Here is a 15,942-nt window from a genome sequence, read left to right as displayed (position 1 = left end):
CGACGCTCGGAAGTTCGGAAACGAAGAAGTGACATGGAAATTTTACAAAGGCCGCCGGAGATGGAGAGTTTGGGCCTGACAGACGAAAAGCCCAAAAGCCCATGAACCCTAGGCCCAAGAAGCCCATGAAACCATTGGCCTAGGCCCAAATTTATTGCATGCGATAATATTTCGGAGAAAATAACACAAATGGTATTTGAATTTTGGCCCGACGTGCAATAGTAGTTCCTTGAGCTTTAGCTCAATGTGCAATATCGTTTCCAAACTTTTAAGTTATTCAATGTGATCTATGGACTTTTGGTACATGCTCAATTTAGCCCTTAAACTAAATTTGTCTTTTTTTTCCTATTTAAGTAAGTTGTAAACTTATTTAACATTCATATTATATTGGGTTTTATCATTCTAGACCCATTTATGACATACTTATTGAATATAACTAATCCATATAATAATCCAGCCCATTAAATATAAGTTAAGAATTGGTCTATAATCTATTTTGATGGATCTAATCTTGATTGAAATTGAGATTTTGATTAACCAACTTTTATTTTTATTTTTATGCAGGGTGATCAAGATAGGTCTCACTTCTATCCTGGAATTATGAATTACGTTCTTTTTTTATTTTTGCACATTCCGATCAATACCGAATAGAACCGACTAATTTACGGTATGATCCTCCTTCACATAACGTGATGCGATTAACAAGTTACATTGGGCTCTTTTTGTATTAATCGTATTAGACTATATCTTGTTGCTATACATTTTATTTTTCGACGCGATTAACAAGTCAAAATTATTTCTTCTTCAACTCCCGAACAGTCATTTAGTCCATCCCTTATCCTCCGACCAATAAGTCGAATCTCTCTCTAATCATATCTTATAATTTATCAAAAACCCATTGCCGAATTTGCTCCTTCATTCATTCCCAATGTTACGCAATTGGAACATTTGGCAATTGTAGCGTTCTACCTCAACGTCTCTTCGGCTCTTTACCGCGCCACACGCGCACATACACCCTCTCTAATTATCTCCGACCCCGATAGCAAGAGCGGCCCTCGCTCAGATATGCAATTAGGGCATGACACTCGCCTAGATTCGAGGCAAGAGCCAGTGGCCTTGTCCGTCGGCAGGGGCGAGGGTCCATGGCCCTGGTCGCGGCACTCGGCTGCCAAGCCTTGTATGCTCGCGCATGCATCTCTGTACGTGGGTAAGGCCACAGCTAAGGCGAGCTCAATCAATGCCGAGAGTCGCTCAACTTTCAACTCTTACTGATGGTTTGGGAGCCGCCTCGTCGCTTGCCCCCCACCCTTTTTTGGAAAATAAACTTTTACCCTCGAAGAGTTACGATTATTGTGCACGGTAACAGAAAATATAAAATTTATGGTTGGGACATAAATAAATGTTTGAAAAAATATATTATGTAATAATTAATGACATATTGTCATTAAATAAGGGTTAATATTGCGAAAAACCTCAAATTGATATATTTATGACAATTTTACCCATAAATAATTTTTTGACCACAAAAAATCCAAAACTGATATATTAGTGATAAATTCACCCAAAACTAATATTTTGACCACTAAAAACCCAAAACTGATATATTTGTGACAAATTTACCTTTTGTTAGTTTTCGTTAAATTGAATTTATATCACAAAAAGTCACAAATTGCTATACCTGTGACAAACAGAGGTTAAAACATAAAAGTGGCACATAAGACAGTTGTCGCGTGTCATTTAACAAAGTAATTCGACGGTAAAATTTAACGGAAATAAACTGAGTGTAAATTTATCACAGGTATACCATTTTGAAATTTTTTATAATCAAAAAATTAATTTAAAATAAAATTATTATAAATATATCAGTTTATGAATTTTCGTTATATTAATCCTTGCTTTTCAAAAGGCAGTGTTGCGAAATTATATCGCGATGACTTTCCCACTCGGAGGGCAGACCCTTCTCCCCAAAGACTTCCATGGAGCGGGCACGACGAATCCCCTCATCATCGAAACTCCTCCCGATCGGCCACGTGTGAGTTTCTCCACGTGGCATCTCCTCATTGGTCAGACCCTCCCTCTCCTTTCCAAGTGGCCTGCCCCAACTATATATATATACACATATATTACACGCACCCTCTGTCCCTCGCCCGCCCGTTGCGTTTACTCAAGAAAAAAAAATTTGAAGGACGCGAGCACAAAAACCAGAAAAAAAAATTTTTTTTCCTCCTTCTGGTGAATGCAGTTCATGCTCAACTGGTTCGATTCTGAAATTTCTTTGCCCCAATTTTATCTTGTCAATTTCCTTCTCCTCGATCTCGATTCAGTTAATCGCGCGAAAAAAAATCTGATTTTTGTCGAAGCAATTTCCATCGAAGCGACGATAGCTGAATCTCAGTTTCTTTTTTTTAACTGCTGGTCGGTTTCGACAGAGGGAAGCTGAGAGAGTTCTGCCGCAGCAGCTCGGGGATCGGAAGATGAAGCGGGCGGTGCCGATCGGTTCCGGGTCGTGCTCCTCCTTCGCCGCCCTCCTCCTCCTCCTCCTCCTCCTCTCGCTGGCCCCCGCCCCCGCTCGATCCGCCGTCTCCAGCGTGGATCTGGGGTCGGAATGGGTCAAGGTCGCCGTCGTCAACATCAGGCCCGGCCAGAGCCCGATCACCGTCGCCATCAACGAGATGTCGAAGCGGAAGTCGCCCGCCCTCGTGGCGTTCCAGCCCGGGGCGCGGCTGCTCGGCGAGGAGGCCGCGGGCCTGGTCGCCCGGTACCCGGACAAGGTGTTCTCCCAGGTCAGGGACCTGCTGGGGAAGCCCCTCGATCACGCCAGGAGGGTCTTGGGCTCGATGTACTTGCCGTTTGGCGCGGTGGAGGATTCGAGAGGGGCGGTGAGCTTTAGGATTGACGGCGGCGGGGAGGCGGGGACTGATTATTCGGTCGAGGAATTGTTGGCTATGATCCTGGGTTATGCGGCTAGATTGGCCGAGTTCCATTCCAAAGTGCCGGTAAAGGATGCGGTGATTTCGGTGCCGCCTTACTTTGGGCAGGCGGAGCGCAAGGGGTTGCTCCAGGCAGCTCAGTTGGCGGGAATCAATGTCCTGTCGTTGGTGCACGAACACTCCGGCGCAGCATTGCAGTATGGAATCGATAAGGATTTCTCCAATGGCTCGAGGAATGTTATATTCTATGATATGGGGTCTAGCAGTACTTATGCAGCATTGGTGTATTTCTCAGCTTACAATACTAAGGAATTTGGGAAGACGGTTTCGGTCAACCAGTTTCAGGTAAAAATGACTTGTCTATAGCGGTCTAGCTTAATTTAACTCGCAGGACGGACCGTATGCATATGTTTGCCTATTCTACTGATGCCTTAACTGAGCTGCTATTTATGGTATCTGTCAGCAAACTTACATTACTAATAGAATGGCGAAGAAAATACCTGGAAAAGGTTAGAATGTCTGGCTGGGTTAAGAAGGGTACAATTTGTGAAATCTGAAGGTGGAATGTAGGAAGAGCTTGCATGGAATGGGAAGACATATGAAGATGCCACTTGACGGAAATCTGTGCTTCCTAGGAAATCTAGATAAACATGCTCTGGGAATGTTGACAATGAGTGATGCATTTGGGCAGCAGAAGATTTGATAGATTTGAAGTTGCACTAAGGCATTTGTCTGTGTGCGCGCGCAATCTATAATAATTCTGTAGAAAAGAAGGAACCTGCTCGTAACGAGAAATTAATGGCTCGACTGTGGGGGTCTGTTTCTTGTCCAAATGCTGACCACAGACCTTACGACTGGATATCTTGTGTTTGTGTTTCTAGGACGAAAAGTTTTGGGACATCATTTTGTTTAATGATTAATAAGTTTCCATTAAGAAGGTACTCAGTGCCGATGCATCTCTTGGATGTCACCCATATTGTTTTGTCTACATTGCTTAGGCTTTCCAAGTACATATCTTTATGGTCGGCACTTTTCTGTCATTGCTAGTTCTTGTGAGTAATGTAGCTTTATGCCTACCAGAATTAAGCATATCGTCTCACTCATATTCGTGTTCACTAACTCTTGCTAGCAGTTGGGATCTCTCTCTCTCTCTCTCTCTCTCACCACACATGCACGCACGCACACTCTTTTTAACACACTCACTTCATTCACCGTGTGCAGTATATAGTTTTCTCTTCCTGAGTATGATTACAACACTCAAGGTGCCTGCAGGTTAAGGATGTTAGATGGAACCCTGAACTTGGAGGTCAAAATATGGAATTAAGGCTGGTGGAGTACTTCGCAGATGAATTCAACAAACAAGTTGGAAATGGGGTTGATGTGCGAAAATACCCCAAGGCAATGGCTAAATTGAAAAAGCAGGTCAAACGCACAAAGGAAATATTGAGTGCAAACACAGCGGCTCCAATATCAGTTGAATCCTTGTATGATGATCGGGACTTCAGGTTAGTGAATCATTAATCACATAAACTTTTGTATACAAAATGTTGTCCACATGCGTGAGGTTTCCACAGTTCGCATTTCCTATCAATCATTACATGTCTTCACGGATGAGAAAATTGCGTGCCTTTCATTTTTCCAGTATGAGTTGTTTTCTATTGTACACATAAATTATAACTTTTCAAAGTAGGAGATTGGAAAATAAGCAAAAAATGTCGAACTAAAAGCCGGTCTTTCGCCATTGCTTTTCTTTCTACTGCCTTTCACTCTTGAGAGAGCTGCAAGCTCTTTTTCGATAATTTTATTAAGATCCATCTCCAGTGCTAATTAACTGAAATAACATTCTGTATATCCTCTTTTTTACTGTAGTCACAGCAGTGTTAGGTTCTTTGCACACGGTATCTGGAAATTTAGGAGCTACACAGAGTAGTGCTCGTTAGAATATAGCCCTTTCAAATTGCAATATGGTATTTGTTGTGATTTACAATACAAATGTTCCAACTGTGCCATATAGCAATAGCCAAAGTATGAGCGACAATTTAACGAGATAAGATTTTAGATTATCACTGACCTTTGTACAGTACATCCTGGACCATTATAATTGTAACAATGGCAACCGAGCCTTTGCTTTTTAATGGGATTGGCGACATGTATCCTTTTAGGCCATCACACTGTGGCATATGCCATATCCTACTTATTATCTTAATGCTTGAGATCTTTCTTCAAGATAATCACCCTTGTCTTTTTCGGCCTTGTACCCTATTGTATAAACTTGTGAAATGATGATATATAAGTTGAATTTGTAATTTATTATCTATCCAATACATTCCTACAGAGCCTAATATGTAACTATGAAGAAGTCACAGTAAATCAGTATGAAAGAAAAAAAAGAATGTTCGTTGTGTACCAAAAACCGAAGATAAAATGAGTCTCTTCTATGTACTACCAGCTTGACAACTGGCGGGCCTTCTCCTTATTCCGGCTTCACAATATGAATGAATGGAACTTCTGTTGGGAAGAGCACCATCAGATGCTAGTTTATTCTATGTAGTTCAAGCTAAAGTAGACTGGGTCATTGTCTGAATATGATTAATTTTATTAAAGCTGGAGATGCGTACATTTAGACTGAAACACTAATACACAAAATGTTTTTCCTTCAGGAGTACTATTACTCGTGAGAAGTTTGAAGAGCTCTGTGCAGATTTGTGGGAGAAAGCTCTTGTACCAGTGAGAGAAGTCCTTGAGAACTCTGGTGTGAAGGCAGATGAAATTTATGCGGTGGAGTTGATAGGAGGTGCCACTAGAGTGCCGAAGTTGCAGGTTTGTTCTTTCTTTCTCAGGCAAACATATGTTATCATTTTTTTTTTTGGTAAGGTAACATATGTTATCATTTTTGTTCTTTGATTTCATGAATTTTCTAGAGCTGTTGCGATGATATGCTAATTGCAGTAATCCAGACTCAATAAAAATGGAGTAATAATTTGGCTTTGAGATTCAGCTGTGGGAGCTCTCTAAATTCTAGTAATTTACACTTCCAGTGACCCAATGATAGTGCCTGAGGATTGGTGTGTGATTTCTAATGCATATATGAAATAGATGCTCTCTTGCCTCCTGCAAATGTTGTGTATTAAGACAAAACATTTATGATATGATTATGTTCCAGTAGGTAATATTGAATTGTAATTTTTTTCATTTGGACAGTTTACGGATGGACCGAGTTTGTAGCTCACTGTTTGTTTCAGCATCAATCTCACTTGTGAGGATGCTAGAATAACAGCTGTAGGTACATTAATATTGTATGAACTGTAGAAGCTTTTCCCTCCTCCCACACCTTACCTCACAAAAGTAAGGAAAGAAAAAGAAAACATCAGATTAAAATCTCTCCTGTTAGTGTTTATGGTCTCACTTTAAAGATACACTACGTTATTTGCTATGTGTAACATTTCTGCTTAAACTGTATGGAACATTTTCGCTCCTATCCCATGCACCTAGTCAAAAGAAAGAAGAAACATTACACTTCACGACTCCACGGCAATGTCTCACCTCAGTTGTATATAGAAAATAATAAATCTAGGCCCCTTTGTTTCACGCTTTTTTAAGCAAGTTGTTACTTGATGATTATCCGCCAAAACTCTAGTTCTTTTTTTAGTTTTAAAACTACGAAAAAACTATAGATGATTCTATACGATAATATTTGTACAGTAAAGATATCTGGCGCTTCGTATTAAATTGTGGCGTATCAAGCTATAATAGTGAAAAGTAGAACTTACTCCAAATAGAAGGTTTGTGCATCAGTAGAATTTACACCAAGTAGGGTCTTAATCCGTGGATGACTATATGGTAGATGACAAAATGCATGCTTGTTTCATGTTACTTAAATATCAGAGGGAATCCTTATTTTTGTCTTTGATCAGTATACCAATTTCATTCAGCTGATTATAGCTTTGCTTTTAAGTTTGGATTAATCGTCTGCTATTCTTGCTTTAGTTCAAAGAGGATGATTTTGATGAGGATTGCTTCTTGACTCACAACAGGCTACACTGCAAGAATTTCTTGGAAGGAAAGAGCTAGATAAACATCTGGATGCTGATGAAGCTGTAGTTCTTGGTGCAGCATTATATGCCGCCAATTTAAGTGATGGAATCAAGTTGAATAGGAAGCTAGGGATGATTGATGGTTCTCCTTATGGGTATGTTGTTGAATTAGAAGGTCCTGATCTTGTTAAAGACAACAACACAAGGCAGTTACTTGTGCCCCGGATGAAAAAGCTTCCCAGTAAGGTATATCAAATATCGAAACTTTCTCTGAGGGAAGTGATGATGATAAAGATTTACCTAAGATCCAGCTTATTATAGATTATTTGTCACTTGCTTATTATCATTGTTATCTGACAGATGTATAGATCGATTGCTCACAACAAAGATTTTGAGGTTTCACTTGCTTACGAGAGTAAAGATCTTTTACCTCCTGGTGCTATCTCTCCTGTGTTTGCTCAATATGCAGTGTCTGGACTTGCAGATGCATTTGAGAAGTAAGAGTTATAGATAATTCTTGATATGGTGCTATCTCTAAAAATCTCTGCAGCAAACTTGACCCCCATAAACTAGTTTCAATAAACTCTGACATGGTTGCATTAATTGTTAATATTTTTGCCAGATATTCAGGTAGAAACCTGTCTTCACCAATAAAAGCAAATCTGCATTTCTCTCTTAGTAGAAGTGGGGTACTCTCGTTGGATCGGGCTGAAGCTGTTGTTGAAATATCGGAGTGGGTTGAAGTTCCTAAAAAGAAGCCGACCTTGGAAAACTCCACTAATGCTTCCCAGAATGCATCAGTTGAATCTGGTTCTAACGACACTGCTGAAGAAAGCATGGAGAACACACCGCTTGATGATGGTGGAAATAACAAAACTACCTCTAGTGAAGTAGAACAAGGGTCTGCAGATTTGGGTATGGAAAAAAAATTGAAAAAGCGTACGTACAGGGTTCCACTGAAGGTAAAAAGAATGTTTCTGCACTTAGAACATATCTGCTAATACAATTGTTTCGTGATACTTCCTTTGCATGGCTTATTTTTAGCATTATTCAGTCATAATTTTGCTTGGTTCCAGATAAGTGACAAGACATTGGGACCTGGGATATCTCTGCCTGAAGAATCTTTTCTTGAAGCAAAGAACAAACTAGAATTACTTGACAAGAAGGATGCAGAGAGAAGAAGAACTGCCGAGTTGAAGAACAATTTGGAAGGGTACATATATGCCACAAAAGAAAAAGTAAGAATCTTGATTTTGGAAGTTTGAATGATCTATGGATAATTATGTCTCTTTCTCTCCAAACCCATCAAGATGCTTATAGTCGACTGCTTCTGTTCATAGTTTGAGAGTTAATTATCTGATCTCTCGTATCTCTGGATTTGGTCTGATATTGTTTTGGTGGAGGACATTGTTGACTTTCAAATTATCTTCAATTCCATATTACCAAGGTGTTTTGCTTCTTTGTCTGCATTTGTGTCTTTCCTTGACTTGCCCTATTGTCCGTTATGCTAACTACTGTTGCTAATGTTTTTGCCTCTGGTTGCTCACAGATTGAGACATCTGAGGAACTTGAAAAGGTCTCTACTGATGATGAACGCCAATCTTTCATTGCAAAGCTTGATGAGGTTATCCTCTCCCTCCCTCCCTCTCTCCCTCTGTCTCTCTCTCTTTCATCCCCAATAGCTTAGACAAATACAACGTAATCTGGCATTTAGTTAGCTATTTGGCTATTGTTTTAGGTGCAAGATTGGCTTTACATGGATGGTGAAGATGGTACTGCAACAGAGTTTCAGGAACGTCTGAATTCACTAAAAGCAATTGGTGATCCAATTTTTTTCAGGTTGGTTTTATCTTCAGAGGAGATGATGGCTTTTGACTGAGGGAATATCTGGATCAGTTCTCTTTCAGTTGTCATATTCTTATTTAGCTTGCAATATACTCTTTAACCACTAGATTTTGGTCCTTTTAGATTGAAAGAAGTAACAGAACGGCCGGCGGCTGTTGGGCATGCTCGAAGTTACCTGGATCAATTGCAAAAGGTATCTATAAAAAATGGTTACTGTGAATTGAAAGTAGATGGCACTGCTATTGGAAATAATTTTCGTCCTTTTATTTTCTATTTCCCAATATTAATCTTGAGAACTATTTAGTCAAGCCTATACTTGTCCAGTATCCAAATACAATGATTGGCAAGAACGAGCTTGTTTGTCCCTTCAAGAACAAGCTTATTTGTCCAGTATTCAAGCCTATATTTCTATTTGCCCAATAGGTTGTTGACTCTAATATCTACTTTTAGCTTATTGTATACCCTCCTTCGTAAATGATCTCTCTCGTCGCTGCCTCCTTGTAATTTGTTTTGAAGTTCTTTTGGTTTTCTATTGCTGTCACCGAGGTCATGGCAATTCTTATGTGTTGGTGCATTTTCCTTTCGTTCTTAGAAATTAAAGAGTGATTGTCCATTTGACTTCTTACATGCTCACTCTACATGTAATATCGACAAGCTTAATTAGGTTTGGAAGTGTCAGTTTGGCAACACGTGTGGACTGTTAATCGACAGCATTAGGCATGTTGAAATAGCTCTTATTTGCCTGAGGACTCTATGCATTTTTGTTTCTTTATTCTCGCTCCCCATGGCATCTGGTAGATTTATGGATTTGTGGCTGAATCTATCAAAGTGATGTGAATCAACATAAGCTATAGCTTAACAAAATCTCGTGTTCTTTAAAGATAAACTTTGAAGAATAGATGCATATGTGTGCTGCTGGTTTAAACATTACATCAGTAGGAGGGATGGTTTTCAATGGTGGTTACTGTATTGTGGAGTGACTTGCTGAACTCTACTCTTGTTCATTGAATTTGAACGTTTATTTTTTTGCAAATTGATGCACTTTGGGCATTTTATGACCAATTTTCCAGTTAAAATCCTATGTAGCTGCCTATGGTACTGTTGGTGATGACATGTCCGAGGCAGCCACTTTGGAACTTTCTTTGAAAATAAATGGAAGTAGGACGTATTGCATCAGTTACAAGGAAGCAAAAGTTGTGTACTGGATGAATTTAATCAAAGTTCAATGGTCCAAAGTGCAAGTTACTCGAAAGTTCTGTAACCAGCTATGAAACCTCAACACAAGATGTCTTGCTATGATCGCTTTTTAAGCTTTTAGCATTTCTTAAGTCTTAAATAATATTTTACACAAAGGGATTTTCAATTGGTGATAAAAGCGTCTTTGTCTATGGCTTTTGTGGGTTATAGAACCGGCAAATTTTATTGCTGAAAATTTTTAACTGTACCAATTCTTTGAGCAAATGTATTGCCTCTTGAACAATACTATAATATGGAATTGCTTGAACCACCTGTTCTGAAACTTAATTTACTTTTTTCGTTGTGTGCCAGTGAAGTCTTTAACTGATCCTGCTGTCTGACAGGATCTTACAATTTGACTCAATTTAGTTCCGAATTCATGGTTTTTTTCAGGCCCTAACTGATGCATGGAACAACTGAAATAATACAAGTTTCCTGGGACTGCAGTAAATTATAATTTTGTGTTTGGGGCTTATACATGATTAAATATTACAAGTACATTAAAACCTATAATTTTTTTTGGCAATAAGAAGTAGTTGAAGAGTATAAGAGGCAATTCCAATTTTGTTGAAACTCTCGCGTTAGGCAGTTGGAATATTAGGATGAGTTAATATCTAGAAAGTTAAGGCAAGCTGTTTTACTGTGCTGAATCTCTGAGGGATGAAGAAAGGAGCCTCTTTTCCTTTTAGAAACAGTATAGGCATATCAAAATACATTGCCGACGGTTCCACTTGCATTTTCTCTCCAGTCTCCACCATCTTTAACTTCTTGCGTTATCTTTTGCCGCCCATGGTTTTCAGTGGGCTTTGTACAGAATCGTAAGTCCCATTTATGGTTAGAACCAACCTCAATAGTTCACAAAACAGCAATTTATTGTAACATTGATTTTTTTCTGCATCTTTGTATTGCTATGCTATTGACTGCTTGTATATAATGTAATGTGTATTGCCACCCTTACGTTGCTTTTTTGGTTCTCAGATTGTACAGGATTGGGAAACCAAAAAATCCTGGCTTCCTAGAGAGAGAATCGATGAGGTTCGTTATCATCTCATATCTTCTTAGGACTGTCTACAGGTTATTTTGATTATTTCAAATGAGCTTCTTCTGAAGGCAAATATAAGTGTCTATCCTACAGGTTCTAAAAGAGGCGAACAGTTTAAAGATTTGGTTGGATGAGAAGGAGACTGAACAGAAGTGAGTTTCATCCTAATTTTGTCTTTTCAACTTGGGTTTTTCACCTCAGTTCGTTTTTTAATCACCTAGTCTGTGGTCCACCTGATATTTGCTGCAATGAAATGAGCCACCTTTTTATGTTGGGGATTATGTTTATATGAGAGAAAGCCCTGTGACAGTTGGTCCAATAAGAAATTTCTTTCATCTTGTGGGGTCGCTCTTCACATCACATTTAACTGGGGTTCCTTTCCTGCTCACGCCTCTAGGTTGTAGGATACACACCCTTGATGTTTTCTGTCAATTCTAGTTCCCCCTATCCTTTAAGTATGGTTCAAAGAAGTATTACAGCCAGTACAGCAAGTGACTTAGTATATTTTCTGCTATATGATCCTGTTTCTTTTGCTATCATCGATCTTGTAGGACTGCTGGGTTTTTAAAACCTGCATTTACATCTGAAGAAGTATATACGAAGGTTTTTAAATTGCAAGATAAGGTACTCTTGTCCCTCTGTTTCCACATTTTTAATGTACTAGTGTAACTATGTCAGACCTACTAGGTGTATTGATTCTCTGCTGATATTTGTCTAGGTTGCAACTGTAAATAGAATTCCGAAGCCAAAGCCTAAAATAGAGAAGCCTACGGAGAATAAACTTGAGAGCACAGATTCATCCGATGCAGCTTCTGAGGAAGCACCCTCTGCAGACGACCAGCCAACACAGGCTACAGATGGCACTGCCGAAGAAGAAGCTGAACAGGAAAGCGTGGGTGAGCCAGAATCGAAGCTTCATGACGAGTTGTGATGACTCAGCATGGAAGCCATTTTTGTCATTGCACGACACAGAAGAGTGTTAGAGGACAAGGGAGGATAGGAAGATTCGAAGGAAGAATTACTTAAAGTAAAACTTACTATTAAGACTAAAAGAAGGGCCTGCTTATTCTTGATGATGAATTGAGATGCACGTATAGCATCAGGAACTCAGCTTCCCGTCTGGTTCGCATTAGTGGTAGAAACTTTATTCCCTGAAGGGAATCGCCAATCAATTTCGTTTTTCTGCAATTTTGTAGTAACTAATTATAGATGCTTACAGGATAGTCCAGGGGAGAATTTAGTCCGAGTCTGATACGGATCTTGTACCATTGAGTATAGTTATAGCCTCGCGATACTGTCAGTTTCTATATATGCACGAGATTTACCTCTAGTTTCTCGTTGTTTGTATCGTGCATCGGTGTGACTGGCCAACTGGTCATGTCTAACCATTCACTGATGAACTGCCTTCCATTCCCGATATCTAGTGTCGATTATCGATACGATGACTATGGCGTTTGTGCGTCACTTCCTATGTGTGACATTCTTGAGCTGAGAAGGTGGAGAGCTGTATGAGTTGATATCAAGTTTTAGTTGTCATAGTGTTGTTGCTATGGTCTCGAATCCTGTCAGTTCTTTCTGATAATAGATAAGGAAACGCTGTCGTTCGATTCCTCAGTTCTGATAATATATTATTACCTGAACACTATTTCAGCGTCGGCAATTCAAACACGACCAAAGCAACAGAAAGGTCTGAAAGGTTGCTATTAGCATTACATAAAGTAAGCGGGAAAAGCGGAAGTGAAGAGGCAGAAGGTTCCACACGCTTTATAGCATTATGCTTCTTTTGTAAGTTTCTTATATTGTCGGCAACTCCGCTGCGGTTTTGAAAGACCAACTATTCATTCTTGGTATAGCGATTCGGCCATTGGAGTTGCTTACGATCATAGGTGCCGCTCCAAAAACAAAAGAAAGAACGTCAAGAGCGGAGCGGTTATCGTGCATAAGCGACATGACAACATCGAAATGAAAATAGTCTTCTTAGAAGAGATAAAGAGAGTAATGACTTCAAACTAGCCTTAAGTTTCTTGAAGTTGAATTCTAGAACCAACAAAGGAAGTGATCCCTCCTCTCTCTTGCTTTGCTTGTAGCATATCAGAGGATGAGAACTTCCTCTTTCACTCAGGCTATTGAAGAAAAAGCTTTGAAAACTCATAAGTAAAAGCCCCATATGGGTCATAAATTAGAAAGATTAGATGAGGCGACCAAAAGTTTGCCTCCACCGACAGGTTATTACGACCATAGGTGCTCGGTTACTTGCTAGAAAGTAGGGGTGTGCAAAGGAATTGGAATCGCTTGGAACCAGATCAGAACCGACATCCGACAATTCCCATGGGAATCAATCGTTTCAAAGATTAGATCAAGGAAATTATACTCTATGCTTGGGATTATGTAATGATTTCAACAAATTTAAGATCTTAAGATTCAAATTTCGGAGAAGTTTTCTCTTGCCATTGTTTTTTTGAAACGAATATTCTGAATTTGTACGGGTTTAGATTTCAATAGTCATACTCCGATTTAGACAACGTTAACTCTTTTTTTTTCTACATGTTAATCTAAGGTAAGATCGACCTCTTTGAGGTAATAACTTCTCATAAGTCTCTTAATTGTATTAATATAACCTTATCAACGAGTAAGAATGAGACTCTATGATGCATAAATTTGGTCATAACCGTTAAAATTGCACATAATTTCTTTTCTTTATCTTGATCCCTCTCTTTTTCTGCCCCTTAAGTTCATCACATTAATGATTCAGTATTTTTTTTTCCTTTAAGCATGATTAACGATGGTGTTTCGGGACTTCAATCATGTTGATTTGAAAAGTATAATCCTTGTCTAATCATCTTTATCGCAATCTTACATCTCTCACTTTCCACGTTTAATATATGCAACAAATTTTCCAAAAGTCAAAAGATAATAAAGAAAACAACATTAAGTTATGTTATTCACGAAATAGGCCTTCAAGAATCTCAAGTAAAACGATTTCCGATACCAAATTTGTCCTAGAAAGGCACCTATCAATAGAGTTATTTTCCATGTTTACTATACAAAAAAAATCTCCAAAAGTCAAAAGATAATAAAGAAAACAACATTGAGTTCTGATATTCACGAAATAGGCCCCTTTCGGCAAAGATTGGTCCTTCGAGATTCGTATGTACAATGATATCCAGTGCCAAATTTGTCCTAGAAAAGCACCTATCAATAGAGTTATTTCTTGTCTTGATCAACCTTTTGGATTGAATTGAGGCAGTAGGGTCAACCAATTTGCGACCAATCTTTTGCTAATTTAATAATATTTCTCGTGGTACGAAAAGAAGATGGTCGAAGATAAATTGTCAAAAAGGAGTGAACAGGATGTCTTTCTGATGGGAGTATGATTGACGTGTGTTTGTTAACCTCTTATTCGGATTAGACTAATGAAAACTACTTAAAGATGATCCCTTTTGGTCGACTTAGTCTTCAAGTACAAGAAGGGGACAAAATTAATTTGATTGAGTCTAGCAAGATGCCATTTAAACGTATTTAACTTAGGCAGCTTGAAGTCACAGGTTCTATGGTCTACTCAAGTTTCACATGTATTCTTAATTGAACGATTGCAGTAAATCATTACTTCTAATGACTATCATTTGCTGTTATAATCCACTTATCACAACTTATATATAAACACACAAAGAATATGAAACATTTACAAAGTAAAAGTCTCAATCATAGATATAACCGAAAATGAAAGCTCATATTAGCGATTTCAAATTATACATTAATCATCGGACTTCATGGAATAGCGTAGGATTGTGTGAAGACATAGAATAAGATAAACACAAAGACTTGTTCTAGGTTATAGATTCCGGGTTTCGGAACTTGGAATCTGACTGTCAGAACTAATTCCCCAATTTTTGGATCATACAATCTATTTTGCATACCTTGAAACCTGAAACGGACCACTTTCCATCGGTCCAGTTCCTGGTTCTACCCTGGAAACATACTTACCCCTAATTCATACTTAACCTAAGTTGTTTTAGGGCAACTGAAGGAAGAGATATGAAATTTTAGAAGCTAGATCGTCAATGATACTATCGATAATACTCTAGAGATCGTAGTAATTAATTGCAGATTGGAGTGATCTTCTTCTTGATTAGACTTGATGTGTTGCATGCACAATATTGCACAAAAAGAGTACATAGCAACTGGCAACTATTCATACAAAGCAAATACAAAAATAAAAAAAATTAGATATATAACGGGAAAATTATCCAATCGATCATAAGTATATTGTACGGATATCAATTCATTTTAAACTTATCAATTTTGCTAATTTAGTCATAAATCTTGGCGCGATATTCTGTGAAAATTGACTAGAACATCTATATTGGAATTTTGTACAAATTTTTGGGACTAAATTGGTAAAATTGAAAAGTTTATAATTGAATTAGCATTCGTACTATAGGTTTATAACTGATTGAACAATTTCCCCAAGATATAACTATAGGAGTTGCTAACATATATTAACTAAATCGATGTAGCTAGCCCTAAGAGAAATAATAAGTGATGACACTGAATTAATTTTTGTCGAACTATTTAAATATTAAACAATGTTTTCATTTAAGAGGTTAATCATTTAGAACATCGGCAATACTCTCAGAGAATTTTCACAACTTCTGCTTGTAAGTATGACCAATTCAACACTCCTTGGGAGTTGAGATTTTTCCAACTACGTCTTTCATGTCAAGCAGGCTAATTTTGGATGCTTGCACTTGCTATCATTAGCTTGATTTTGTCTTAAGCATGATGTTACCTTTGCGTCGGACGACCCTAATCATGTTGATTTTATCGATAACTAATCGTAACTTTAAAGTAGAAC

At 38.4% G+C, this 15,942-nt stretch overlaps 1 protein-coding gene across 1 annotated transcript; it reads left to right on the top strand.

The window, feature by feature from the left end:
- Positions 1-2,201: 2,201 nt before the first annotated feature.
- On the top strand, positions 2,202-12,420 carry LOC115671184 (heat shock 70 kDa protein 17). The gene is made up of 15 exons (XM_030592669.2): positions 2,202-2,256; positions 2,430-3,275; positions 4,203-4,435; positions 5,591-5,750; positions 6,965-7,210; positions 7,325-7,461; positions 7,587-7,926; positions 8,041-8,202; positions 8,514-8,588; positions 8,703-8,803; positions 8,933-9,002; positions 11,024-11,080; positions 11,181-11,239; positions 11,639-11,711; positions 11,806-12,420. Exons 2-15 carry the CDS (start codon positions 2,475-2,477, stop codon positions 12,016-12,018), a joined length of 2,727 nt encoding a protein of 908 aa, XP_030448529.1. The 5' UTR covers positions 2,202-2,256; positions 2,430-2,474; the 3' UTR covers positions 12,019-12,420.
- Positions 12,421-15,942: the final 3,522 nt, after the last annotated feature.

The sequence above is a fragment of the Syzygium oleosum genome, unplaced genomic scaffold (genome assembly GCF_021117445.2).
Source record: "Syzygium oleosum isolate NSW1041296 unplaced genomic scaffold, Sole_v2.1 Sole_v2.41, whole genome shotgun sequence".
In the NCBI taxonomy this organism is placed as follows: Eukaryota; Viridiplantae; Streptophyta; class Magnoliopsida; order Myrtales; family Myrtaceae; genus Syzygium; species Syzygium oleosum.
The sequence above is the reverse complement of the archived record's forward strand: the minus strand, read 5'-3'. Positions and strand labels throughout refer to the sequence as shown.

Bases quoted from the DNA above. Each gene is read 5' to 3' on its own strand.
- LOC115671184 (XM_030592669.2), top strand. From the start codon at position 2,475: ATGAAGCGGGCGGTGCCGATCGGTTCCGGGTCGTGCTCCTCCTTCGCC. The intron at 7,462-7,586 runs GTAAGAGTTATA...TATTTTTGCCAG, and splicing joins CTTGCAGATGCATTTGAGAA to ATATTCAGGTAGAAACCTGT. The intron at 11,240-11,638 runs GTGAGTTTCATC...TCGATCTTGTAG, and splicing joins GAGAAGGAGACTGAACAGAA to GACTGCTGGGTTTTTAAAAC.